This window comes from Leuciscus leuciscus, assembly GCF_965113295.1.
Source record: "Leuciscus leuciscus genome assembly, chromosome: 24".
Classification (NCBI taxonomy): Eukaryota; Metazoa; Chordata; class Actinopteri; order Cypriniformes; family Leuciscidae; genus Leuciscus; species Leuciscus leuciscus.
Genome location: NC_138723.1, coordinates 14,877,254 through 14,902,989, shown reverse-complemented (window position 1 = coordinate 14,902,989; position 25,736 = coordinate 14,877,254). Strand labels below are relative to the sequence as shown.

General features: G+C 36.9%; 3 protein-coding genes across 5 annotated transcripts in view; 1 reads left to right on the top strand and 2 right to left on the bottom strand.

The window, feature by feature from the left end:
• Nucleotides 1-1,930: 1,930 nt before the first annotated feature.
• tlx3b (T cell leukemia homeobox 3b) lies at nucleotides 1,931-9,760 on the top strand. Its single transcript, XM_082158346.1, has 3 exons — nucleotides 1,931-2,578; nucleotides 4,750-4,987; nucleotides 6,085-9,760. Exons 1-3 carry the CDS (start codon nucleotides 2,137-2,139, stop codon nucleotides 6,296-6,298), a joined length of 894 nt encoding a protein of 297 aa, XP_082014472.1. The 5' UTR covers nucleotides 1,931-2,136; the 3' UTR covers nucleotides 6,299-9,760.
• On the bottom strand, nucleotides 9,091-17,779 carry npm1a (nucleophosmin 1a). The gene is made up of 11 exons (XM_082158345.1): nucleotides 17,626-17,779; nucleotides 16,339-16,421; nucleotides 16,118-16,237; nucleotides 15,904-15,997; nucleotides 15,672-15,787; nucleotides 15,545-15,594; nucleotides 15,405-15,468; nucleotides 15,235-15,312; nucleotides 14,992-15,132; nucleotides 14,728-14,802; nucleotides 9,091-9,885 (listed from the first exon to the last, which is right to left on the bottom strand). The coding sequence occupies exons 1-11, from the start codon at nucleotides 17,663-17,665 to the stop codon at nucleotides 9,835-9,837; spliced, it is 912 nt and encodes a 303-aa protein (XP_082014471.1). The 5' UTR covers nucleotides 17,666-17,779; the 3' UTR covers nucleotides 9,091-9,834.
• Nucleotides 17,780-20,021: 2,242 nt separating this feature from the next.
• Nucleotides 20,022-25,736, bottom strand: part of kcnip1b (Kv channel interacting protein 1 b) — a 42,791-nt gene continuing 37,076 nt past the window's right edge. For all 3 annotated transcript variants that reach the window (XM_082158364.1, XM_082158366.1, XM_082158365.1), the window contains exons 2-8: nucleotides 24,289-24,413; nucleotides 23,453-23,522; nucleotides 23,285-23,355; nucleotides 23,086-23,193; nucleotides 22,885-22,989; nucleotides 21,957-22,019; nucleotides 20,022-21,048 (exon numbers count right to left, since the gene is read on the bottom strand). In XM_082158364.1, coding sequence (XP_082014490.1) covers nucleotides 21,001-21,048; nucleotides 21,957-22,019; nucleotides 22,885-22,989; nucleotides 23,086-23,193; nucleotides 23,285-23,355; nucleotides 23,453-23,522; nucleotides 24,289-24,413 — 590 coding nt within the window. In that variant the 3' untranslated portion in view covers nucleotides 20,022-21,000. The remainder of the gene's footprint in view (nucleotides 21,049-21,956; nucleotides 22,020-22,884; nucleotides 22,990-23,085; nucleotides 23,194-23,284; nucleotides 23,356-23,452; nucleotides 23,523-24,288; nucleotides 24,414-25,736) is intronic.

The following is a 25,736-nucleotide window of genomic DNA, read 5'->3' as shown; positions in this document are numbered from 1 at the left end:
TGGATGTTTAAGTCATTTCAACTTAAATTGCATTAAACTGACTTAGAAAATTAGTTTTCTCTTGTATAAACAAAAAAAAAAAGTTGAAAATTGCTTAACTTATTTTGATTAGTTCAGGCAAAGCAAAAACACGTTATCATAATTTTTTACAGTCTATCTATCTATCTATCTATCTATCTATCTATCTATCTATCTATCTATCTATCTATCTATCTATCTATCTATCTATCTATCTATCTATCTATCTATCTATCTATCTATCTATCTATCTATCTATCTATCTATCGAAACAGTGACCATGGGTCAACGACAAGCATCACGGGAATGACGTAAGCGTCTTCAGCCGCTGGACGAGGGCCGAGCTCCCGGGGGAACGGGGCTTTTTAGCGTCAGCACTCACTAATGGTCTATTAAAATATCAACTACTTCAAAGTAAACGGATTTGCTCCACACCAGCTCCCACCCCCTGAAGCTAATCAAACGCGGCGGCCAGGCCAAAAGAGCATAATCATTTTTACGTGGCAGATTACAAGGAACCACTTAGATCCGCTGTCAGAAGATCGGGTGTCCCAACACTCTCGATTAAATAAGCGCATGGGAGTGCAGCTCTCCGAGCGCCGACACTGCATGGCTCCTTTAGGCGCACAGCTGTCAAACGCTTTCCGGATGCAACAACTAGCTAAAGAGCATCTCAAAAGATATTAACGTGCTAATTATAATGAGCTAAATTTAGTATAACATTTCAGAAAATTTGAACAGAAACTAAATAATTGACGTGGCTTTAAGAACACTTTAAAAAGTAAGATTCTGTCTGCATTTACAAAAGTTCATTTGTTTTAACTTGTGAGATGATGTGCAATGTTATGTTACCATTGTTGTCAAATGATAGGCTATACTCTGTATCTCGGACATAAACCATTGCTAAATTAATTCGTCAAAGACGTTTTTCTTTGGTGAATCCTTCTGAGTCTCAGAATTTTTGTAACATTTATGAGTAATATATAAAAGCGCTGCATATAGGCTCTCCATAAACACGCAACAAAAGCAAGATGTGCAAGACCATTCAATTAACATGATTAATAAAATAAATCCGAATTTTAATAGTAGGCTATTAACAGCGACTAAATTGAACAGCAAAAATGAAAATTGTTCATATTATTGATACTTCTATTTATAGACGTAGCCTATTATTATCATTACTATATATTTTATATTTTCCTATATCTTGATATGATGTAGGCTAATTTTATATGAACAATACACGACCTATTCCCACATTCCAACTGCCCCATGGACATAATAAATAAAGAGGATATTTAATTTGTTTCTCTTCATCCAATAAAGCCGAGAACGAGTCTAAAGTTGATTGACATATTAGAAAAAAAGGTTGAGGGCAGCTTTAAGGTCAAAAGCACTCATCTTGATTGCTGGAGGCGATATAAAAATTCGATTATTTTTTATTTAAAAGCGTAAATGATAATAAGCGTCCCTTGTTTTAGCTCGCCGTTTTTAAGTTTCTCATTAGAACAGATGGTTAAAAAATTCATCAAATTATGCTTTCCTCATCTCATCTGATTAAATTGCATTATAAACAGACAGGGCCATATATGGCCAATAATACAGTTGATGAACACTTTATTTTCCACATGAGGCCACGGTAGAATCTTTATTAAAACTCAAATATTTAAAGAGCTAAATGATGACATGCTGATGTCAGCATGTCCATAATAAAGAGATACTTGACCAATACAAAAACTGAGAAGTAAATGATCTGCATTTTGAAGAATGATGTCACAATATTTTGTGGCTTGTAACAAAATGAAAGCCAATAAGGAGAGGGAGATTGAGCGCTGTCCAATCAGTGAAGAGAAGAGCTCAAGAGCCTCGTGCAGGGATCCAGTGGAGAGAGAGTGCCAGAAATCTGCCAAGTCCTCGTGCCAAAAACTTTTCACCCACAGACGAATGCGTCCAAGCCATCTTAAGTCAACAATTGAATCTCGAGGAGTAATACATCACAAAGTAGATATTACTAGGGATTCCCTTACTCATAGAAGCAGAGTTTTCCAATAGTGCAATTCCAGGGCAGTCAGAAATTGTCTGTGGAATAAACCCACTGGAAAGGTTCGGGTGGTGAGGATGGACCGAGCCTCAAGCTCCAGCCCAAGTGGCACTAGTCAAACATCACAACCTACCCAACATGAACCCATCAGCTTCGGCATTGACCAGATTCTCAGCGGCACCGATCAAGAGTCACAGCAGAACTCGAGCAGGAATAGTTCCGAGAGTAGCAGCAGCGCGAGCGGAGGCGGTTATCATCTCGGCAGCCCAACGGGAGCGAGCGCGACGCCGTACACGACACTAACCGGCACGTTTCACGGTATCGCTTCACCATATGAGGAATCCAGTCCATACGGAGTGAACTTGACCCTTGCACCCGGAGGAGTGATTAGGGTCCCGGCTCACAGGCCCCTGACCGCGGCCGTGCCTCCACCCATGGCCAGCGCGGTGCCCGGACTTGGGAGTCTCAGTTTTCCCTGGATGGACAGCAGTCAGCGCTTCGCAAAAGACAGATTTGCAGGTAAATAAAATACTCCCATTCTTTCGATCGGTTCCTTTCGTGTTTCTAACAAAAAGCCCCTCGTGCGTTTGAAATGTCCGAATCAGGAAATTGTAAATTGACTGAGAAAACAAAAATCACTCAAGTTCACCATTTGCGCCTATAAGACAAACATAACCGTAAAAAGCCCAAACGCTAAACGAATTATGTTTTAACATAGGCTATTTGTGATGTATTTTGAAATGGCGGTGGTTTGTAGGCTAGATGTTGTTTGACAGAAGAAACGTCAAGCAGACACACAACTTATGAAATGCAAAACCATAATTTCTGCTTTTAGTAGCCTAAACAAACAACTCTCTGGTTGTATGTGTGTGTGTGTGTGTGTGTGTGTGTGTGTGTTTTCTTGTTTAAAATGTATTTATTTTTTATTTAAATTTAATTTATAGGACGGCATCATTAAAAATGAATAACTAAAATAGAAAAGCATTTTTTTTTACATGTTCATTGATGATAATAACAGCTTATTAGTAATAACATTGAGCCTATTATATTAGGCCTATATTATGCTTCGGCTATTATTAAAGTAGCCTACATTTGAACAATTAGGTAGCCTAATACATTTTTTATAGGCTATATATTAATATTAACACACTACGGATTCATCAAGTAGCCTAGTTTATAATGTTTAAAGATTGACGTATTAGGCTATCGTTCCCCAAAATAGAATAAATGCACAAAAATCTTGTTATTTTAGCTGTGGAAACTGTGATGCTGTTGCATGTTTGCTTGTGAAAGAATCATAAGGATGAATTGTTGAAGGTTTCAATACAATAAATATTAGACAGTCTGTCAGGGAATGAATGGATGTTGCTGAAGAGCTCGTTTTAGTTTTATTTGACCTTGAAGAGCGTGAAACACCTGAACCGTTTATGAGTGAAATTAAAAGAAAAAGGGCAAAAGAAAGTCAACACTTCAACACGTTCAGCTTACGTCAGTGTCTGTTTACAGCTCATTATCGGCATAAAGATTTATTATTATTTTTAAAATCTACGTTGTATTATGAGTAACAATTTAATCTTCAAGCGCCTTCAAATTTTAATATTTTATTATCTAATCGTTAAAACGATACACAATTTTTATAAGGCGTCTAAAATAGGCAATAGCCTGTTTTATTTGAATAAACCGTTTAATTAGGTGAAAATATGTGAATATAAAGGCTATTTTTCCAAACATGTAGGCTATTGAACATCTACCAAACGTGCCACATAAATACGGAAGTAAATGAGTTATTGTTATATTTAGTTAACCGCTGTTTTGCATATGAATGTAAACTCTTACAGTTCAGAGCTGTCACATAGATCATCAGCTTTCTTTATTCTGGGGCAAATGGTGAACGCTGTTCCATTAGAAAGACATATCAATATTTTACCAGCTTTAATATTGCCACTATAACTGCGGTAACAGGCGCTATCTGCTGCTCTGTGTTTTTTAGGTAATAAATAAATGAACAATATGGGAAATTACTGTCATTATATGAGAACAGCTGCTGTTTGTATTTGATGCAACATTAATAGGATATATTTTGTGTGATTTTATTGTACAGCTTATATGTAACCTGAGTAACAGGCCTCTCAACAAATCCTAAGAGCATCCGCAATCCATCTATTTATAAGGGTTTTTTAGTATTTATCAATCAATAACACAATGTCTGATTTGACATCTAAAAGGTATAATGCATGAAGGTAATTTAAAATGATGATGAACGCAGTTTTCCTTTGACTCAGCAAGAGTTAGAAACTTAGGCTGATTAATGCTGTGCAAAAAGCTGTTCACTTCTTAACAGTCCTTCATAAAAAAAAGAAAAAAAAGATTAAAAGCGCATGCATTCTTCATCTAATAGATTTAAAATTTCCTGTAATGCAACCCATTTTTGCGGGGACTTGGACAGTCTGTCTTTACATTTAAATGGATTTAATATATACTCTGAAAGCAGTGTAGATGCACAAAATAGGTATCTCAAAAATATACTTTTTATAGCATTTTTAAAAGGCATCTTGAAACTTGAAAAGGCAGATTGCAATTATGCTTTTTTTTTATCTACTAAGAAAAATGATTGAGTGTGATAGAAAGAGGTCAGTAAGCTGTGTGACAGATTTTCCTCATCTCTCACTCTTTCCTTCTTCAAACCACAGCAGCTCTGACGCCCTTTACTGTGGCTCGGCGTATCGGCCACCCGTACCAGAACCGCACGCCACCTAAGAGAAAGAAGCCCCGCACGTCTTTCTCCCGAGTGCAGATCTGTGAGCTGGAGAAGCGCTTCCACAGACAGAAATACCTGGCCAGCGCTGAACGAGCAGCCTTGGCCAAAACTCTGAAGATGACAGACGCCCAGGTCAAAACCTGGTTTCAAAACCGCAGGACCAAGTGGAGGTGAGACAGAGAAAGAAAGTGATAAGATGAAGAAATGCTGAGTAAAATGATCAGAAGAACAAATGACTCCATTTCTCCACAATCATTTTTCCCATTACATTTTTCTAAACATTAGTCTGGAGTCTGCACATTGATAATGTCCAATAACACATACTGTGAAATAGGTGTCCTGATTTTTTTAATATCCTGTTTTTAGCCAGAGTCGCTAACAGAAATGATTGGAATGACAGTCAAATTTACTTGATGAAATTACAAATAAGGAAATCAAATCATTGAATGGACTGAAATGTATATTTAATAAATGATTGCCCTAAAAGTAACAAACTAAAGACAGGCTTTTTTAAATGTAGGCCTTTTTGAACCATAGAAGTAATATAGTATTTACAATAGGCTCTATCTATTTAGAGACGAAGAAGATCTATCTATCTATCTATCTATCTATCTATCTATCTATCTATCTATCTATCTATCTATCTATCTATCTATCTATCTATCTATCTATCTATCTATCTATCTATCTATCTATCTATCTATCTATCTATCTATCTATCTATCTATCTATCTGTCTGTCTACGTACCAGCCAAATTAGTGTCTGTAATGACCTGAAATCATTTTTTTTATTTTTTAGATTTGACCTACTAACGGCTGTAATATCTGTGAGAATTAATGGGAAAATAATGGGTGTTGTCAGGAAGATATATGAATTATTAATTAAGGCAAACACACTAACGACATGCCACACTTTGGAGAAGAGGAGTGGCCGTTCGAATATTTCATATTTAAATAAACTCTACATTCACCTTTTGGTTCGGTTGATTAATCAATTACACTTCCTCGAAACCTTCAGCCGTGTGCTTCTCAAAATTTCGACAAAATTAGATCAATTCTATCCAAATCCACATGTCAGTAAAATATTCACACAGTTAGTGGTTTGTTTCTTCAAAGATGACTTGTCTTAAATGCTTAATTTAGTTGTTTGTGATTCTTTTAACCCTGTGATTCAGGAAACTGAATAGATGCAGTAAATGAGCAAGTTTGTGGCAAATGTAAAACTTCCACTCCTCTAATTTTCTCTGTCTCTTTTCCCACCTGTCAGACGGCAGACAGCGGAGGAGAGGGAGGCAGAGCGGCAGCAGGCCAACCGGCTGATGATTCAACTCCAGCACGATGCCTTCCAGAAGTCTTTGACTGATTCAGTCCCGTCAGACCCGCTCTGCATCCACAACTCCTCACTGTTCGCCCTGCAGAACCTCCAGCCTTGGGCGAGCGAGGAGAGCGCCAAGCTCGGAGGAGTCACCGCGCTCGTATGAGCGTCAGAACTCAAGAAGGAAATGACATTCTCATTCTTTTTTTGATGGACTAGGATGCTGGTTGACCTTATCTCCGTCCCGAAAGACTATTTCATTCCGCAAAAAAAGCGAGGAACTAATTACGGCCGTCCAACAGCGAGCAAACCCATATAAATAAAAAGGTTCTGCGTCGAACGAGCTTCTGCAGAATAAACGATGGCCGTTTTCTGTGGTGTGTCTGTGCGTACAGAGACTTGTATCCCCATTAGGGTCAGTTTCATTGACAAAGTGACCTTGTAGAAAGCAACAGGCCATCTCAGCTGACCCTTTTACAGATCCACTGATCTTCTCCTCCATCCTTTCATTTGCCCTTCTGCCCCCTGTGTAATTTCTCCACCACTCAGAACTGTAGAAGACAGGATTAATGCAGAAGAGGGAAGTAATGATGATTTAATTATTTATAATGTGAGTTGCACGACCTAAAATGCCCCCAATCTGGCCATTTGTGGAAGTAAAAGGATACAAACACGCACAAATAGACACACTCTTCAATCATCAATCTAATTTACTTCTTTTTTTTTCAGGCTGGGTAGAATATAAATATTCATCTTTATAAGGGTTTAAAGGAACCAGCTACTTTTTTTATTTATTTATTTTATTTGAATGAAACCACATCCCGACCGTATGAGGAATCGCATGAAACGTCCAGAAGAGAGGCATATGACGTCATACGGGGGTGCGGTTGCAATATACTTTAACGGTTCGATTTATTCAGCATTAACTTCGATGGCTGAATGTTGTGTGTCAGAGAGAAAGAACAATTCAGATGAAACAAGGGTTTGTTAGACGCCCCTACATGATGTAGGTGTGCTGTTGCATTCCAAACTCTTTATTATACTTTGTATTTGATAAATATGTAAATAGCAAACAAAAAAGTAATAAACATTCTGTTTTGGCATTAACACAAAACGTGTGCTTTGCTTAATTTGCTATTCCCCTAATGTTTTCGGAAGAGGCATATTCCGAAATCCCTAGGCAGCACTCTTCTCTAGAGTAATGTGTTGCTTTCAGAGGTCCTAGCGTTCTACACAACTTGATCGACAAATAAACACAGAGACCTGGTAGTTGGCTGCAGTCGATTATGCCTGCCACAGCAAAGAAGCACTTATGTCCTCAAGCAGATAAATGCGGGATCCTGTGGGACCATAAAATGCCTTTATGCCCTCTGCAACCAACTCCCTCCTCCCAAAGTGCTGACTCTCAGGAACTGACCTGTTTTAAAGGCCTGCCTGGGTGGGGGGTAAATGGAGGGGTGTCCATTATAAAGTGATTTAACAGACTCCTTACATTATGATGCTGTCGAAGCCTCGGCAGGGTGAACCTGTGGAGTTTCGCCACAGCTCTTTGTGGATAGATGGTTAGCAGTGACCTGTGCCAGGGCCTATTTGACTGGTGATGTGTACGGTTGAGTCGGGGTCATCTGAGAAAGCCTTCAGTGATATAGACTCAATGCTCAGGATAATTTACACAGGATGTATTCCTGGCTCCTTTCCACATTTACAGCAGTGACATCACTTCTACAGTTGCTCAACTAGCCTGGAAATTGATTTGTAAAGGGTGGTGTTTTACTGCCCTCTGCTGGCTCTCATGTGCAAATGCTCTTATGTCAGTCTACAGCAGCAACCTTCCAATGAGAATTTATGATTTAATATAGTATGTTAAACGTATAATACAAATATCAAAGCTATATTAACAGAAATACATTAAAATAATCGAACTCGATTAAACTTCTACAAAGGTGTAGAACAACATATACGTATTCAAAAATTCCTTGAAACATTTGATAACCATGTCTTGTCTGCCAAAATGGCAAACCACAGTGGCACCAATGAACATGACATGTTATTAAACTTTTCATTAAAGAGAACGTTTGACTTTGTGCATGTTTTATTTTTTTAAACACAGTAGGCTAGTAGTAACGAAAACCTCACATTTTGAGTCACACATTGAAGCGAAGTTTTTCTCAACGGTTCTTAACTTTACATTTGTTGAGATTTTAAGAACAAAATATTTTACATTTCCAATTTCACCAAAAGCAAAGTTTTGGAGTCCTTTCAGGGAATTTTTAAGATGTCGATTTTGTCTTGATGTTTGCAATTGCTCCTTTTGAGTAAAAAAAAAAAAAATCACTTATTTTACTGTAAATTTGCCAGTGCCTTTTGGGAGGATTTGCATTACTGGTTATTTCCTAAATTTGAAGATTTACCTGCATTAACAAAGATAAATAATAATATCTCATTCATCTTTTATGAAAGATGAATCACGTGAGCAACTAATTATTATTCTTGGGAAATACTTTTTTTACATGGATTTCTGAAAACATTCCCAAACGTATACATATTTCATAAGGAACTGTCATTCTTAAAATGAATGGGACAATTTGCATTCATTTTTTGTAATTTGATATAGGAATCTACCCCATGCCATTTATTTTTATTTTCTTATGATGCTGTCTAAGATTTGTTTCTTGTTTTGTACCAGTCCTATTATAGTTTAAGTTTATATTGTTCAATAAAGTATATACAAAAATTCAATATATAACTTTACAATTGACAAACCAAGACTAACATACTGTTTCAATAGGGTTAACAGAGTAAAAAAAACACCAATACAGATATCCCATCCTGCAAAAACTAATTTCTGGGAGACGGCACAACAAAAAATATATTATAGCTACTATTATATTCGTTCGCACGCACACATGAACAGGTTTGTTCATCCAATAGTTTTTGTCCAAAACACTACACAGTAACTGGGTTTAAACCTGTTAAATATAAACTTTATTTGCATTTAAACAGATTCAAGGAGTCAAAAAAGGTGAACAAGAGAACCACACCTGAACTGCAGTCATAGATTGAGTACTGATTCTGTTGAGATTTAGCTGCACAGATTGTGACATTACTTAAAATGCACATTGTTGACATTTGGATTTCTTAATTCTCAATCCCAAACATAATACATTCCACCTTTTAGCATGTTACAAGATGTTGACAATTACAACAAAAAAAAAAAAGCAAAAGAAACATGACCTGCAGATGTACTGGAATTCATCCTTGATACCATTCTGAAACCCACTCATGGATTGCAACACCAGGTCAAGCGTTTCAAGATTTCAATAAATCAACTTCTGTTGCATCTCTAAACAGAATGCCATGCACATTTACATGTCATTTTAAAGAAATCATGGACGGGTACAGTCAACAATTCTCCATATAAATTAGAGGGTTGAATTCTTCTGCTCAGAACCAAATTTGAGCAACAAGGCTGCCAAATGAAGGCTACACTCTATGGACATGACAACACCACAGGGGTGAGGAGAGGGCAGATTGCAAAGATGAAAAAGGTCATGTTCTGAGTAAAGTCTTTTCAAGGAATGGCACGGATTAGCATAAAACTGAAGATTATGGGGGGGGGGGGGTAAAATTGCAGGTAACAAAGTAAAATCATAGGCAAAAAAAAAAAGAGAAAAGATTAATTTAAGCAAAATAAAAAAGATTTCAGTTCTTCTCCTTGACATTTTGTCTCCACTTCCAGAGCTCCTCAATGACCTTAGAGAAAAAAACAAACAAAGTTAAGACCTTCATTCTTCATCCAATTCATTGTGTCAGTCTGCAATATACTTTTGTCTACGATAATATTGTGATAGTTGTAACTACGGTTGGGAATTGAAAATCGATTCCAATTCTGGAATTGGATACTTGAGGTCAGGAATCAGATCAAATTTCGATTCCTTTGTGAGGATTTCAAAATGACTAAACAATTCAAGAGCGAGACGACACATCCAATGCGTGCTCACAGAAAGAGTGATTTTAAACCATTCACACGGAAGAACAGACTCGCGCACTGTTTTCTGTGCTGCGCACACAAGTGATTCTCGGCAAGTATTCTCTCGTTTATGTCATGAGTGAACAGTTAAGAAAGAAACCGGATGTTTGTCAGTTTTTTTTGGTCTGTGCAGTCGGTCTTAAACTGACAGCAGAAAAATTATCCAATCCTGTGGCTCAAAAACCGTAAGCGATCCGAACCGTGAATTTTGTGATCCGTTCCACCACTAGTGTTTACTTGACTTTAATAATGCTTGATATTTATATTAGTTAGGCTAGTTGTTAGGCTATCGTTCCTTGTATTCTTGTAAGTGTTCTTTAGCCTGTTGATTTTTGATCATGATATTCAGCTACAATTAAATGTTTTGCAGTAAGACTAAATGTTAATGATATCTTAGGGGTATTTTTTTTACCTTACTGGAATCGATAAGAATCGGAATCGTCGAAATAGAAATGATACCCAACCCTAGTTGTAACTGTGCTTTGACGATTTTGAATTTGTCCCTCACTTCACAAAGACACAGCTAGAGAGTGCACACATGCTGCCACCTACTGGCAGTTTAAAATTTCACATCTAAAGTGTCTTAAAAACATTTCTAAAAATCTGTATTTGGTTTACTTTAAAACACAGGGCCTGAATTTCATTTTGGAAAATGATTCTTATGGTGATTCTTATGGGGGGGGAATTTTTTATTTGAGGGGGGAGTTTAGACTTTTTTTCAATTTTTATTACATTTATCTCACCTAAATGTATGCTCACTCATTGCATTTTTACAATGGGGTAATTTTGTTCTTAAGAATTTACACAACACAAGGAAGCTTGATTTCAATCTTTGAATTAAATTGAAAAAAGTAGCACAAATAAATACAATAGAATAAAGATACCAATAAAGAGAAATAAAGAGAAAAGTTTTTGCTTAGGTCTAACACTAGTATTCAGAAATACTAGAGACTGAATAAAGTAATCAAATTTAAAATAACACTGGGTAGTATTTTAGTCCTGACTAAATTAAATACATAGGCTATTAATCCTGATTCCTTAAAATGAAAGCTATGTTTTGTTGTTTTGAAAACCAAATTAATGACAGACACATATGGCTGCTGTCCCTTTAAGAGCTATAGTGCACAGATCCTGTTTTCATTTTTCGGTCACGTGCGATTTATGCTTATTTAAGACATAACCGACTGTGTTTAGAGGATACTCACCAAGACCGAAATTGACAATTTTCGCATGTTTTTGACTGTTAAAGCGATATAATCCACGAAAAATAACTTTTGTAACCCACGAGCTGTTTGTGAGGCGGCTTTACTCTATGTATGTGTGCAGAGAAAAAAACATCTCTCAGACAGCGCGCAAGTACTGAATAGTTTCAAATCGCGTGAATGTTTAAACTGGTAAGACTTAAAAAGACGTGCAAATGGTAAAGTTACTTATGATGCAATGCTGGCCCGATTATGCAAGTGACAATTCCGTCTATCCCGACTCCCGAAACGCGAGTGTATTATCGCCGCCTGCAACTCTTAACGAGCTGATAGAAGACGCAGCACTTCTGAATCACTCACGCTGTTTGTGAAATTGCGTCTCGCAGACAGTTTTAAAATGACTGATTTGATTTTATAATCTGTGTGGATTAACCTACATGCTAAAGTGAATCAATGTTTGTGGGAATTTCCCGCATTATAAATGGGAGACCTGCGGGAATGATTAAAATTATGCGCAATACCCGCGCCGAAATTCAAGCCCTGAAACATCAAAACATTTATGCATTTGTAGCCGGATCTGGCCCTTATCCAGCTCAGACGAAGGATCTGCGCCTAGACATGACCACAACGCAGCCCTGAAGTGTCAGCAGAGACAGTGGCAACTAGACTATCCCCTGCGAAGGCCTCATCGACAAGTTTTTTTTCACGGCAAAGGTTTTTTCCTCTGTACAGATGAAAACGGTTTTCACGATTCCCACGAATCCATGGAAACGAGTAAAAACGCTGTATTCTGCATGCCAGACAAGTAATTGGCAATGTCATTTTGTAAAGAAATACTACGCGCCCGCACGCATTCAAACACACTTACCTATGGACTAAGCACGTACTGCGCATGCGCATACCGTCACCGTTTTCACAGATTCACATTTTGAAGTTTACACAAAACCTTGAATCTGTATTGTAAATGAATGTGACTTGACACTGCAGGTTAAATGCATTTGACACCTCTGAGCTGCATTAAACAGTCTGTGTAAATGCATCTAAATGCCACTTCATGTTTCCTCTGCATTGCAAAGATGAATTTTGTTGATTTCATTTGAGTGGTACCAGCCCTATTGTCTCTAATTCTTGTAACTGAATGTATTGATGAAACATAAGAATTTGACAAAAAAGATGCATTTATTTAATAAAAAAAAAAAAAAAAAAGTTTTAAAGCCTTTATAAAGGTAAAAATGCCCATAAAAGGTAAAAATCAATTTAAACTTATTGGAAAATATAATTTGTCACTGCTGCGAACTGACCACCACACAGAATACTAAGTATATCAAAACTAGGGCTGTTACGATTAAGGTTGGGTATCATTTCATTTTTAGCGATTCCGATTCTCGAGTCCGGTTCTTATCGATTCTTGTTTCCGATTCCAATATGTTTTGGAGGGAGAAAAAAGGGCAAATACTTGAATAAATATTTCTACCTTTTATTCTTGCCAATTTTAAGCAATAACCAATACAATGGCTAAAGTGAAAGGAGTCTCTTCATATAAAGGTGTTGATTACATTATTACTCCAGTAGGTGGCAAAAATCGACTTTTTTTTTTATTCAAGAAGACTCGAGAGATTCGTTAAAAAAATGGTGAATCATTCATTAATTAAACAAGTATTTATGAGACAGTAGCTACGTTTACATGGACACAATCGGAATGAAATCAATCCGATTGATGAATCCGAACAAGGTGTTTACATGACTGATAAATAAAGTAATCGGATTGATGTGCGCGTTTATATGTCACAAGTTTCAAATCGGATCTGATGTTTTGACATGCGCACACTGCACGAATATACAGAGTTTCCCGCTTTTCGCGCATAAATATTCTCCTCTATTGGTTCTTTATTTGTTTTAAACAGCAGACGTAATATTAATTCGTCTCTGGTCATAATTTAGAGCATATTAACCGTTTTGCCGTGCTGCTTATCACGCAGTAAAAATGCCCCTCCCCGCGGCCAAAACCAGACGTCTGTGGATGACAATCCAAAACAAGGACTGGTGGGACGTTGTCCTGCTTCACTTCACAGACGCGCGAATGAAATGAGAATTTTAGAATGACGGGAAACTTATTAATATGACACTTTATTCAACAGGAAGAACAGCTCGTTCCGCGCGTCATACGTCATTACGCTAGTTAACGTCATTGCACATGCGCAATCCTTTCAGTTTCGGTTTTCAATCCGATCAAGTGTTTACATGTTCTCTCGATCGGATTACAAAAGGGATAAACCACCCCTTTCAATCGGATCGAAATTTCATTCGGATCGAGCTCAATCGGATCGATTAAGGTGTTTACATGAAGGTTTTTTAGTCCGATTGAGCCGTCAATCCGATTATAAGTGTCCATGTAAACGCAGCTACTGAATTAATTAGTGTTTGAATTAATTATTAAAACGAGTTAAAAAAAATTGACTATTAGACTAAACATGTTATTCTGAGTAGTTGTAATCGTGATCTCCATTTTAAACAAAATAAAAATGATTGATTGATTGATTTTAAGCCACATAGATTCCTGAATTAGGGACCGTTCACATTTCGTGTCTAAAATGCATGGAAAAGCACAGCCGTGCCGCTTTCTCCTTTCCACAAGCGCTTGCGCTCCCGTGGCGTCTGTCGTTGCTATGCAACTATGAACTGTGCTCTCCATGATGACGACGAGGAAGTATCAGCAAAGGATTAATTCATTTATAGCCCTTGCATTAGCTTTACTAGGCTACTAGATATATTTATGGAGATGAGAAATAAAAACCTGCCCTGTTCAGCTATGATCAGCTGTTCGGCCGAGCTTTCGATGTTACAGAAAGGTCGGTTGTTTTTTGTCACATGACCTGCGCACCACTTGCGGCATTCTGAAAAGTTGAGATGTTTTCATCTCACTGAGGCACAGGCGCGCCTGCAAAAATTAGCGCCACGCACCGCATGCTCATCACGCCCACGTCGCTTCTATTATGAACGTGCTTGCCGCGAATAATGAATTTGCAACTGTCCCAAAGTCAGGAATCGATAAGAGGAATCGTAATGCGTGCGTCTTACCGAATACCCGGTTTTTGGAAATTTGTTACCGGTTCTAAAATGGAACCGGTTCTCGATACCCAACCCTAGTTACGATTCCTCGATTTTAAAAAGTCCTCAATTGTGATTTACCCATGTAAAATACTAGAACTGGCGCATTCCACGGATAAGATTCCATGAACCGCATTATTATACCCTTTTTTAAGGCTGCAAAATGTATTAAAACTATCTTAGATACATTTAAAAAAATCTTAGATAATCTTATGTTTTAGACACAAAGTCAAAGAAAAACAGCAATACACATACCTTTGCATCAGTAACTTTGAAGCAGTTCTTCACAAAGTTCTCGAACTTTGGCTGTAGTTTTGGTAGTGATACACCCTACAAAAAAAACAACAACATTTTTACTTATTGAAAGTGACAGCTTCAGGTATGATTATTTTGGCAAGAATACCATGCGTCAACTACACCGTATTCCATTGAGGTGTGGAATGGTATTTTCTTACCACATACACCAACTCATTGTTGGTACTCACTACTTATGCAGAGAGGACGTTAAGGAAAACACACCTTTTCTACACTCGCCATCATCTTGGTCTTGATCTCTGGGACAGTGAAAATCCGTGGCGTCTGTGGCGTTTTGGGCGACTGTGGCGTTTTGGGAGACTGTCCTTTCTTGTCACCCTTGTTGTTCTTTTCTGGAGTCTTGAGCTGTGAGAGCATTATATCAAATCAATGAGGAAAGAGACTTCAGCAAATGCTGCAACTCAAGACTACACAACTTTCTTTCAGGAGAAAGAGAGAGATGCTCACCTGCTTGGCAGGTGTATTGGGCTTGGGTCCCTTTCCATTCTGTGCAGGGGTCTGTGCTTTGGATGGGGTCTTCTTTACCTGACAGAACAAAGGGAAAATATGAAATAAGCATTTCTAATCACACTTTACACATTCTACAAGATTTCAGGGGTTTGAGTAACTCGTCTGACCTTTGCAGGCGACTCTTCAAAGCTTTCTTCCTCTTCGTCGTCGTCATCCTCATCATCATCATCCCTGGAAGGGAAGGTAAAATGTTATTTTTATTTATTTAAAAAGCTGCCATTTCTAAAACACTGAAGACAACACTTACTCATCATCATCATCGTCATCATCATCCTCTTCATCCAACTTCATTTTTTTCTATGAAGGTCAGTTAAAAAATTAGCCAAAAAAATCAATCATCATAATGAATCCTATAAATTCATTTGAAAGCTTACCGAAAGCTTCGGAGTCAATGACGCTGGCCTCTTTTTGCCTGTTGTCAATGTCTCTTCTTCTTCCTCTTCCTCCTCCTCCTCCTCCTCTTCATCAAAGGACTGGTCTCCTCCCATAACTGACAGAAGGAAGATTCAAAATTTTTTTTTTACTGAGGCTTCCCAAAGCAGTTTTCCATGCGTTTATCTGAGATGACAGTTAATAATCATAGACCAAGTATTATCAAGTACTCACTGACAAGATGCTGTCCACTAATGTGAACTGGACCGGAACCAGAGCGTAGACGGAACACAACAGGTGGAGTGATCTCAAACCCACCCAGAGACACCTGAGATACAAACAAATTTTTTGTAAAAAAATAAATAAAATAATAATCAACCACAGCAATTCCATATCAACTCAAGCCCAACCAAAAGGTGTGTGAAATGACATGACTGATTCTGCTTACACTGGGGAGGGTGGAAGGCCTGAGTGTGGCCAGAACTGCTTTGACCTTCTGACCCTCTGAATCCTGCCCTTCAATCTCCACAACGTTCAGTTCATCTTTTGTTGTGGGATCGACGCAGGCCTGCAGGAACAAATGCTTTAAGTATGACATTTAAATGTTAATAAAAAAATTAGGACCATTTAAAACAACCCCAGAGAGGTCTGACAGCAAACGCAACATACCATTCTGACTGATAACTGATGATCAAAATCATCATCATCCTCTGGATTAAAACTGACATCCTTGCCTGCCTTGAGTTCACAACCTGTAAAAACAAAGTTTATTTAATATTAAAAAAAGGCATCAATACATACTTTGTAATGGGTAGTGTAACTAACTTCAGAGAACCAGTACTTTTGAGCAACTCAAAACCAATGCAGTGATTCATTTCCGTCGACACGTGGTCTATGACGCACACTCTTCTTGGTTTAATGAGCCAGTGAACCGCTAGGTCTGATAAAACTCGATTCATAAAAAAAAAAATATTCGGCACGTTTTGTGAACGGATTCGTTGAAATGGTCTAAATCCTAAGAATATCACAATTATTTCTAGCCGTCATTTCACTGCATGGCACGATACACCGCTTTTATTTGAGAATATTTCAAACAGTGTTTTACCGCAACATAACTGACTGTAAATGTGGAAGAAAGGAAGTCCACGTGGTGAGGCTTTTGAGATGCTCTTTAATGTTGAAATTTCATTTGACTACAGACCTGACAATGCAGACAAAATACTTAAATCGGGGCTGCGTTTCCCTAAACCATCGCACGTTTAAGTAGATAGAGATCATTGCTACCAATAGTTTAGCACTGGTGTAATTCGAGCAAATATCCAGGGTATGTTTGTCAGGAAAACAAACGGGGGGAAACAGACTACATAATGAACATCCTATTAACTTATCGCATATAACGAAGAATACAATTTTCAGTAGCAAGCTCTCAGGCGAAATTTACACAGAATACATTGTCTCATCAAACACGTGTAGTACAGTGACGCCATTTTGAAGCGCCAAGGCCAGTCCACGTGTTTAGAGAGCGCGTGCAGGGAGACATCAGCTGTGCTGTGAGGGTTTCGTTTCCGTTGCTTTAATACGTTTAATTCAGAAGATTATTTTGAATTTGATCATAAAAAGGTGTCAATGTTAACTGCTAACTACCCTTATGAGATCATAATCTTATGCTAATCGATTAGCTAGTGCGAATTCATGCTGCACACGTGCTTTAGCTTGTCACTACAAATCGAGGGATTTAAGCAAGATAATACGCTGTAGTTACATCACTTTAAACATCAACATGTGTTTTTAAGCAGTTTTGAGTCTGATAATATAACTTGGGTTAGCTGGTAAGCTACCACACTACGCCATCCTCAGTTTGCTTGACTTAAAAATGCATATTGCCACGTTTACGTGTGATCTAATAGACTGTACGACACAGAACGGATCAAGGTAAGTATTTAATATATTACATACCGTATAAGAAGGTTTGGGGACCCATTTGTTCGAGATCCATCTCTGTAGGTTATGTGTGTCTGTAGATAGCAGCTAGGCTGAACTGTGTCGCGACTCTAACTTACAGTGCGGGATGGACACAGTACCCCACGTTGAGTAAACCACGCCCATTATGGGACGGTCCTCCAGTCCAGCCAATCAATGAACTCCATAGCCAGAGACTCATAGCTTTAGGGTATGATTTGTACTGTAGTATAGAGCATGAGATTTATCCAAGTGAAATATTTACATTTATAACACTCTCGAACTCTGTGTATTGGAAAAATAATGCAAATTTATTTTACTTTTTGTTTCTATTCAAAATTGTTCTGGGGCCTGTTTCAATAAGGAGGTTCAACCAACTCTGAGTTAAAACTTGAACTCTGAGTTGATTTACCCTTAGATAGAAAATTTAGTTAGTTCAATCAACTCTGAGTAGGTTGACTCTGAGTTAAGCGCGTGCATCATGACTGTGACAAGCCATGATCAATGGAGCTCCGAAATTACGATTCACCATGGCAACAGCACCCGACAAAAAGACGCCTTCATACTTCCGAGTCAATACACAAGTATAATTCTTAATCACTGTTATAATATCAGAGGTGAAAACTGGTAGAAAGGTACGTTTAATTAATACTCATTTTCATGGGATCCCACAGGCAAAAAAAGAAAAAAAGAAAAGAAAAAAAAGAAAGGAAAAAAAGAACATGTCAGCAACTAAAAATGCTAAACAAAAATTAACAGTAAAACCATAATTTAATCAGTTAAATCTTTAAGCATAAAAGGTTCATGGCTTTAGGCTACATGACTTTACAAACATTTTACATATTAAATAGCCTAAATATAATTCAATGTCTATTTCAATGTGCCGCAGCGGTTTCCATGTAGTATAATGCTCTTTTCACATAATTAAATGTTCTCTAATCCAACCTTAGTTACTCCGCCAACAGCAAGAATGCAGAGGCTGGACCCGCACCACCACTGATATAGATGAGAAGGAGATACACAATATTGGAAGAAAATAAAATCCAACAGGAAAAAGAATTACTGTTGCTTTTGTATTTGTAGGAAATAAAGATGAACAAATAAATTGTGAATAATTTGGTTATTGTGAATAATTTGTTTATTTAACAGCTGTGGTGGTGATTACGGCATATATCATACCCTTCCATCTGGCATCCTCCCATTCCATACAGTAATGTTTGACTTTCGGAAGGTGCGATGATGGTATTATGTGTGTCATCAATACATTCAACAACCACACTGGAAATCCTAAAGGAAATTCCAATTATTAGGTTGCTTTCAGAGGTCACAGCAAGATGTTATCAAGTGAACGTCATTTATCAGGTTAGCCTCATTTAAACCGATTTCTCCACCACTGACCTGCAGTCCTGTGAATCTCTTCTTTGATGGCTCATACGGGTTTGTGTCCAGGAAACAACACAAACACTCTCAGAAAGAGCGTGAGAGCGAGGCACACTTTCCCTCCCGCTCTGATACAGTGTAAGTGGCCTTAACTAATGTGCTCTCTTACTAAAAATGCACAATGAATGGATGAACTGCACTTCAAAAAATGCTTTTCTTACTTAGCCTTTTTGTCTTGTTGTTTCCAGTCAAAATATCAAAAAATTCTTAAATCAAGATGCATTTACTACATAAGAAAAACTCTGGGTTTACCTATAGGAAAACCTGCTTACCATGGTAACTGACTCTGAGTATAAGTTACCTCTCTTTCAGAAACGGACTTGACTTACTCTGCTTCTTGGGTTTGACATACCTCCCATTCTGAAACGGAAAACCTAGAGTTTCCCTCATTTCAGGGTTAACATACCCAGAGTTTTCACTTAACCTCCTTTCTGAAACAGGCCCCTGGAGGGATTTGATAAAGCCTTGGATTTTGTTTTGTTTTTTGAGGTGTAAAGATTAGAATTGGATGTGATATTACCAAGTAACAGACCAAATTATGTAGTTTGATTAGGACTCATTTATTTATTTAGTTATTTTTTAATTAACGAGGCAATTTATTTTGCTATCCTTATACACTATTATTTATCCTTTGTCAGGTTATTCACTGCCGTTCGTGACATCCATTTGTGTTGGGTCGCAAACTCGACCCACCAGTTGAGAACCGTTGATCTATTCTATTCTCCATTTCATAAAATATCAAATTCACAGTGAAATATTTTAATAAAACAACATAGTTGATTAACATTAAACATTTAATGAATTTGAGATGTCATAATACAGTTATTTTTAAAATAATAATTATAATGATGCACTATAAATGGATGTCATTCATGCTTCCAGCACCTGAACCAAGCATTTCAATAAAAAAATGAACCCAACCTTTTTAGTGTATAATAAAAAACACAGCTGAATATTATTCCACAAACATTTTAATCAGTTTTGACTGAGATTTGAATTGCACAGCATATGTCTGATATTTAGTTTTCACAGTTTGTATTCCCCTCACTGGACATTTCTTCATGTGACACCATACTTGCAATTATATACATATAGCTTATATTTCTCACGACTCACCCTGACCATTCGACTTCTATATAAATAACTATTTATATTTTCTATTTTTGTTCTCTCATAAATACTGTTTTGTCCTTCTTGAAGGTATTAGAGTGTCCCGGGCCTAGATTGTCAGTCTCTTAAGTACTCCTCACAGACTTAACACTTAACTTCTGTCCCACCTTATTCACTATGATCTGGTGGGCAAAAATGGCTTGACAAGTACTGAGACAGATAGACATAAGCGGACGGACTGGAAACGACAATTAACAAACAACTCTGACAACACAAGACACAAAATCAACATCCAATTGAGTATTCCTCAAACCCCATAAAACATAAATAGATATTTTGAAGGCCAAGATTATTTTCAAGCAACTCATAGGGAACATATCTGCTGGTTTTTATCATGCAAGCTCTTTTGGCAAGAATGCAAGCAAAAGAGGCTGTATTTGCAGTTCCAGTACACCAAGAGTCCTGAGCTCTAGGGTCAAGCAAACGAAAAAAAAAAAAAAAAGGTTGAGACTGGCGTTTGTTTTCACAGGGAAGAAGGGTGTTGATCATTGCACAATGCCTTTCAAACATATGTAGTCTTCTGTGGCTGGATCAAGGTGGATTCTGGGCTGATAGTTTCCCAAAACACCAGCAAAAGACAACATTAAATATGTTACAAGGTTTGAATAGAGAGAGAAAAACGAAAACTCTCAGATTCCCCCAGGCCATAATATTCCCCCAGAACTCAGTCCAGTGAAATATAACACATTTAAACATAAAATCCCTCTTGGTTTCTTTTCCCCATTCTCTGTTTTGTTCTTTTCTTCTTCTGGTTGATCTTCTCTACATCACATTTTCAAAGAGCTGCATGGATCTCATCATATTTTCATCCTGGTGAGAAAAAGAGAAACTTTTAGATGTAGTTCATGTGTTTGACCACACAGAGGCAGCATAATCTTTTCAGTTAAAGGGGTGGTTGATTATGATTTCACTTTTTTAACTTTAGTTAGTGTGTAATGTTGCTGTTTGAATCCAATAAAGAGTGTGCACATCCAGACACTTTTGGGCAGGTGCTCGATCAAAATAAATCATCAAACTCAAAATAAACAAAAATCGGCACACTGCTACTTCTGCTCCCAAAGATTTATTAAAAAAAGCAACGTTTCGACCCAAAGGGTCTTCGTCAGGCAAGCAACAATCATAGACAGATACAATTTATATCAGTGTGAACCATCACAGAAGATTATTCACAAAAAGATTGTCAAGTCAAACTCCATATTTATTTGTGATTAAGTCGTTACTTAATATATTTTTAAGTAAAGAATGTTGCGTGAACTCAAATATTTAAGTACATATAACAAAGGTTTTCTTGTTCATTTTAAGTAAAATTATTCCAAGTTGGGATTACTTAAAAAGTGTAATGCAAAAATGGTGCATTTATTTTAAGTAAATCCAACACATAATTTTTTAGAGTGCACTCTGGGGACATCAAATACTTATTTTACATCTTGTGAAAAGGGCATTTTACCATATATATATTTTTTTTTTACTATGGAAGTCAATGGGGTACATCAACTGACTGGTTACCGACATATCTTATTTTGTGTTCAGCAGAAGAAAGCAATACATACAAGTTTGAAACAACTTGAGGGTGAGTAAAAGATGACATAATTTTCATTTTTAAATGAACTATTCCTTTAGTTTAAGCCATAAATAATTATTATGGTTCTGAATTCACCTTAAGACTAAGGAAAATGTAAAACAGCTGAAATCACCTACAGCATGTAATGTGAACATACCTCCTGACAGGCAATGACAAACTCCTCCAATGTTACAACTCCATCTTTGTTTTTGTCCATTTTCTGTGGGAGAGAGAACATTTATTTAAGTTGCTCTGTCATTTTTGCTGTAAAAATGAAGCACAGGGATGGGAATATATATCACTATTCATACTGTACATGTTTAACCTCAAAATTGAAAGGAAGGAATGTATAAATGAATGAGGAAATAAATTCTACATGTATTTTGAACAACATTTTTAGTATCTAATAGGAATCATCTGAGTATGGAATAAAAAAAAAAGATCCTTAAAAATCTTAATGTTGCTAAAATATGCTTGTGTGTGTGTGAATAGTTGTGGCTAAAAGTGATGTCATGAGGGGATATTTGATTTTAATGTTAGATTAAACTATCAAAATATGAAGAAAATATTTTAGATAATAATAAAAACATTTATATATATATATATATATATATATTAAATATGAGGGAAGAACAAAACGCTAAAATAAGGTATTTATCTGACAAAGTTATTTGGCAAAAAAAGGCAAACTACAGCTAGGCTACATGTTTTATTTTATTATGCAAAACATTGCATAAAAAAAAAAAAAAGACCACATAATTTTTTTTTATTGACTACATAATCCGTTATTAATTTTTGTTGGTTCTTTCTTGTTTTTGCATATGTAAAAAAAATAAAAAAATAAAAAAATATTATGACAGCTTGGCCAGAAATTATGTCCGCACAATTTGGCATGTTTCATCACAAAGAAAACAATTGACACATTTTTAAGCACAAATTTAATAGTATATTTGAATAAGGGTGAAGATGTCAATTGTCCTAGGCCGGACATCAGTTTTAGCCAGATCATTTTTTTTCCCACTTTGTTGCAAAATGTGACCTGCATGTTTTGGAAAGATTCACCAAAATAATGACTTATTACTGACCTCAAAGAAGGTATCCACATGCTGCTTCGGTACATCCCCTTTTAAAGCTGGATACGTGTACTTCCCCATCATGTCATAGATGGCCCTCACTATCTCCGTCATTTCCTGTGAGGTACATGAACATTGAGTTAGTTACTGAATTATGATAATTATTATGATAATTAATCAATTATTATAATTTCCTTTTTAATTATGACATACCTCCCTATTAATAAATCCATCTCTGTTAATGTCATAGAGATGAAATGTCCATTCTAGTTTATCTCTGACGGTCCCCCTCAGCAGAGTAGAAAGTCCCATCACAAAGTCCTGAGAGAGAGCGAGAAAATAAATCCTGTGTGCAATGTTACCTAAATATTATGCTGTGCTAAGACTGCACATAGGCTCATAGTCTTCATACCTCAAACTTTATGGATCCATTATTTCTGGTGTCGAACGCATTGAAGAGATAATGTGCATACGTGCTGGCATCTGGAACAGCAGTGACAACAGATGAAAACATTAGACACTTAAGATACTCTGAGATGTACCCTTCGTAAGAAGCATGTAAGGATTTTACATCAAGTACCTCCATGTGGAAAAAACTGTGCATAAATGTGTTTAAATGTCTCTTCATTCACCACTCCACTTGGACACTCCTGAGGGGGGAATAAACACTTCATATTATTGGCTTGAGACTGATTCCTGCATATGCAGATTGGATGATAACTGAAGCTCTGCAGACATTATGGTTACATAAAAACAATATTATATAACATAATATATAATATAATTAAAAAAATGGGTTACACTTCATTTTAAGGTTGCCATGTTACAGTGTAATTATACATTAAGTACTGAATAATAATAATGAACTGTAGCGACTTACAATAGGGTTAGGATTGGGGTTAGTTGCATTTAATAATTTATTGTAATTACTATAGTAAATACAAGTAACGTGTAACAACGACACTAAAAGTGCTCAAACAAATAGGTTGATGAGATGTACAAGTAGATGCACTGCCATTGAAAACTACACAGTATGTTTGGTAAAGCTTTTTTTAACGCAACAAATATGAGCTGCTGTGTAGGTGTATTGCTGACTGTTTATATGTGTGTCTAATACAGCGTGTGAAGGTTGGTATTGCGAAATATGACTAGCTGACTGTTGCTTTAGGCTAGCGCACAGTGATTAGTGACACGCTGGATAATGCAAAGAGGAACAATAAAAGAGTTTTAAAGACGGATGAGACATGGCAAACAGGGCCACAGGGACAGAATATGCAGATGAGATGCGATGATTCATAAGAGAAGATATTGAGGCGTAAGGATGTATTACATAAACCTGTGAAAACGTGTCAAAAGAAATTTGTGAAAAGTAAATGTGCTGATGTGGGATTGAAGGAGAAATGCTGGGGAACATACATTCTTGAAGCCTCTGTAAAGGACTTGTAGCTCTTGCTTGGTGAAGTTGGTCTGCGCCTCGAGCTGCTCGAGACCCTCCGGCCGATGGCTGACCATTGTCATCTCCAATTCATCATCCACCTTATCTAGAGAGAGAACATATTTGAATGCCTTAAAATAGCTTGAATGTATACTCTACACCCTTGCCTCATTTAGTATACGCTGTTCTATGAATATGCAAATTAGCCCCACCTCCACTCACTCACACCAGCTCAGAGATCCACTCGTTCGCGTGATTGGTTCACATTGATCAGACTGTTTGGATCTAAGATTGGATGTGAAATGATTGACCTCAGATAAATATCAGACTTATAAATAATGTAAATAATTTAATAATAATAATAATAATTCATATTATTTATATATATTTTTAATTTTATCTTTATATATATTTATATTATATATCCCAGGAATTTTTATTATATTTTCCAGGAAGTGATGATTTTGTTCTCCTGAACACATGGAATGGAAACTGTGCTTTATTTGCAAATGTTTTTTGCGGTACTCAACTTTTTCACATGAGTTAAATTTGTAACTTTGGATGGAAACATGGCTAATGAGAGATCTGAAGCCGGAAGAAAAAAAAAACACTCCAAGCATAAACATCCGAACAGGAACAAAAGTTGAAAAGATTTGATGATGGAGAAAATCCTGAGCAGTGATGCCAAAGTTGCTTATTTTTTGCAGAGACTCTCTCGAACTCACAAGTATCTGCGTCATTTACTTAATTCAGAGACGTTCATGCTGATTCATAGATGGCAGCATCTAAAGTTGTAAACACATTCGTGAAATTTCGCAGGCAACAAAGTTCTGTTGTTTGCTGTCAGTAGTGATGCATCAAGCATAGCTTACACAGAAGTCACTTTAAAACCTAGCAGTTTTTTGTTGGTTAGTGTCATAGACTGTAGCTAATCCTGGATACGAAATTGAACCCGTTTTGAAATCTGCATGGGGAATCTTTCTCCCTCACACAAATTTCCCAGTGGTAAATGTGACATTGTGGTATCAGTACTTAAAAAATAACAGATATGCAAACACTAGTTAACTAACTATTCAATGCCCCTTTAACAACAACATTATTTAGATTAAACTAAAAGTGAATAATCTTTAGCTTGTCTATATGATAACTTTGTTTCTTCTCAATGCATTTGGTGAGATTACGAAAGCATCATGGGATTGTCGAGAATTCTTTAGGAATTAAAATCACTGCATCCAAAATCACATACTGTATACTAAATTTGGTTTGAAACTTACTTCACTGTTGATAAAAAGGTATGTTCTATATATAATGTACTGTATATAGTATGAATGAAATGTTGTCATTGTCATGTGACCTACAGTGTCAGTTGCGATTGTTCACGGTCATTCACAACTCCTCTCCCATGGCCTCGTGGGATAGTAAAGTGTCC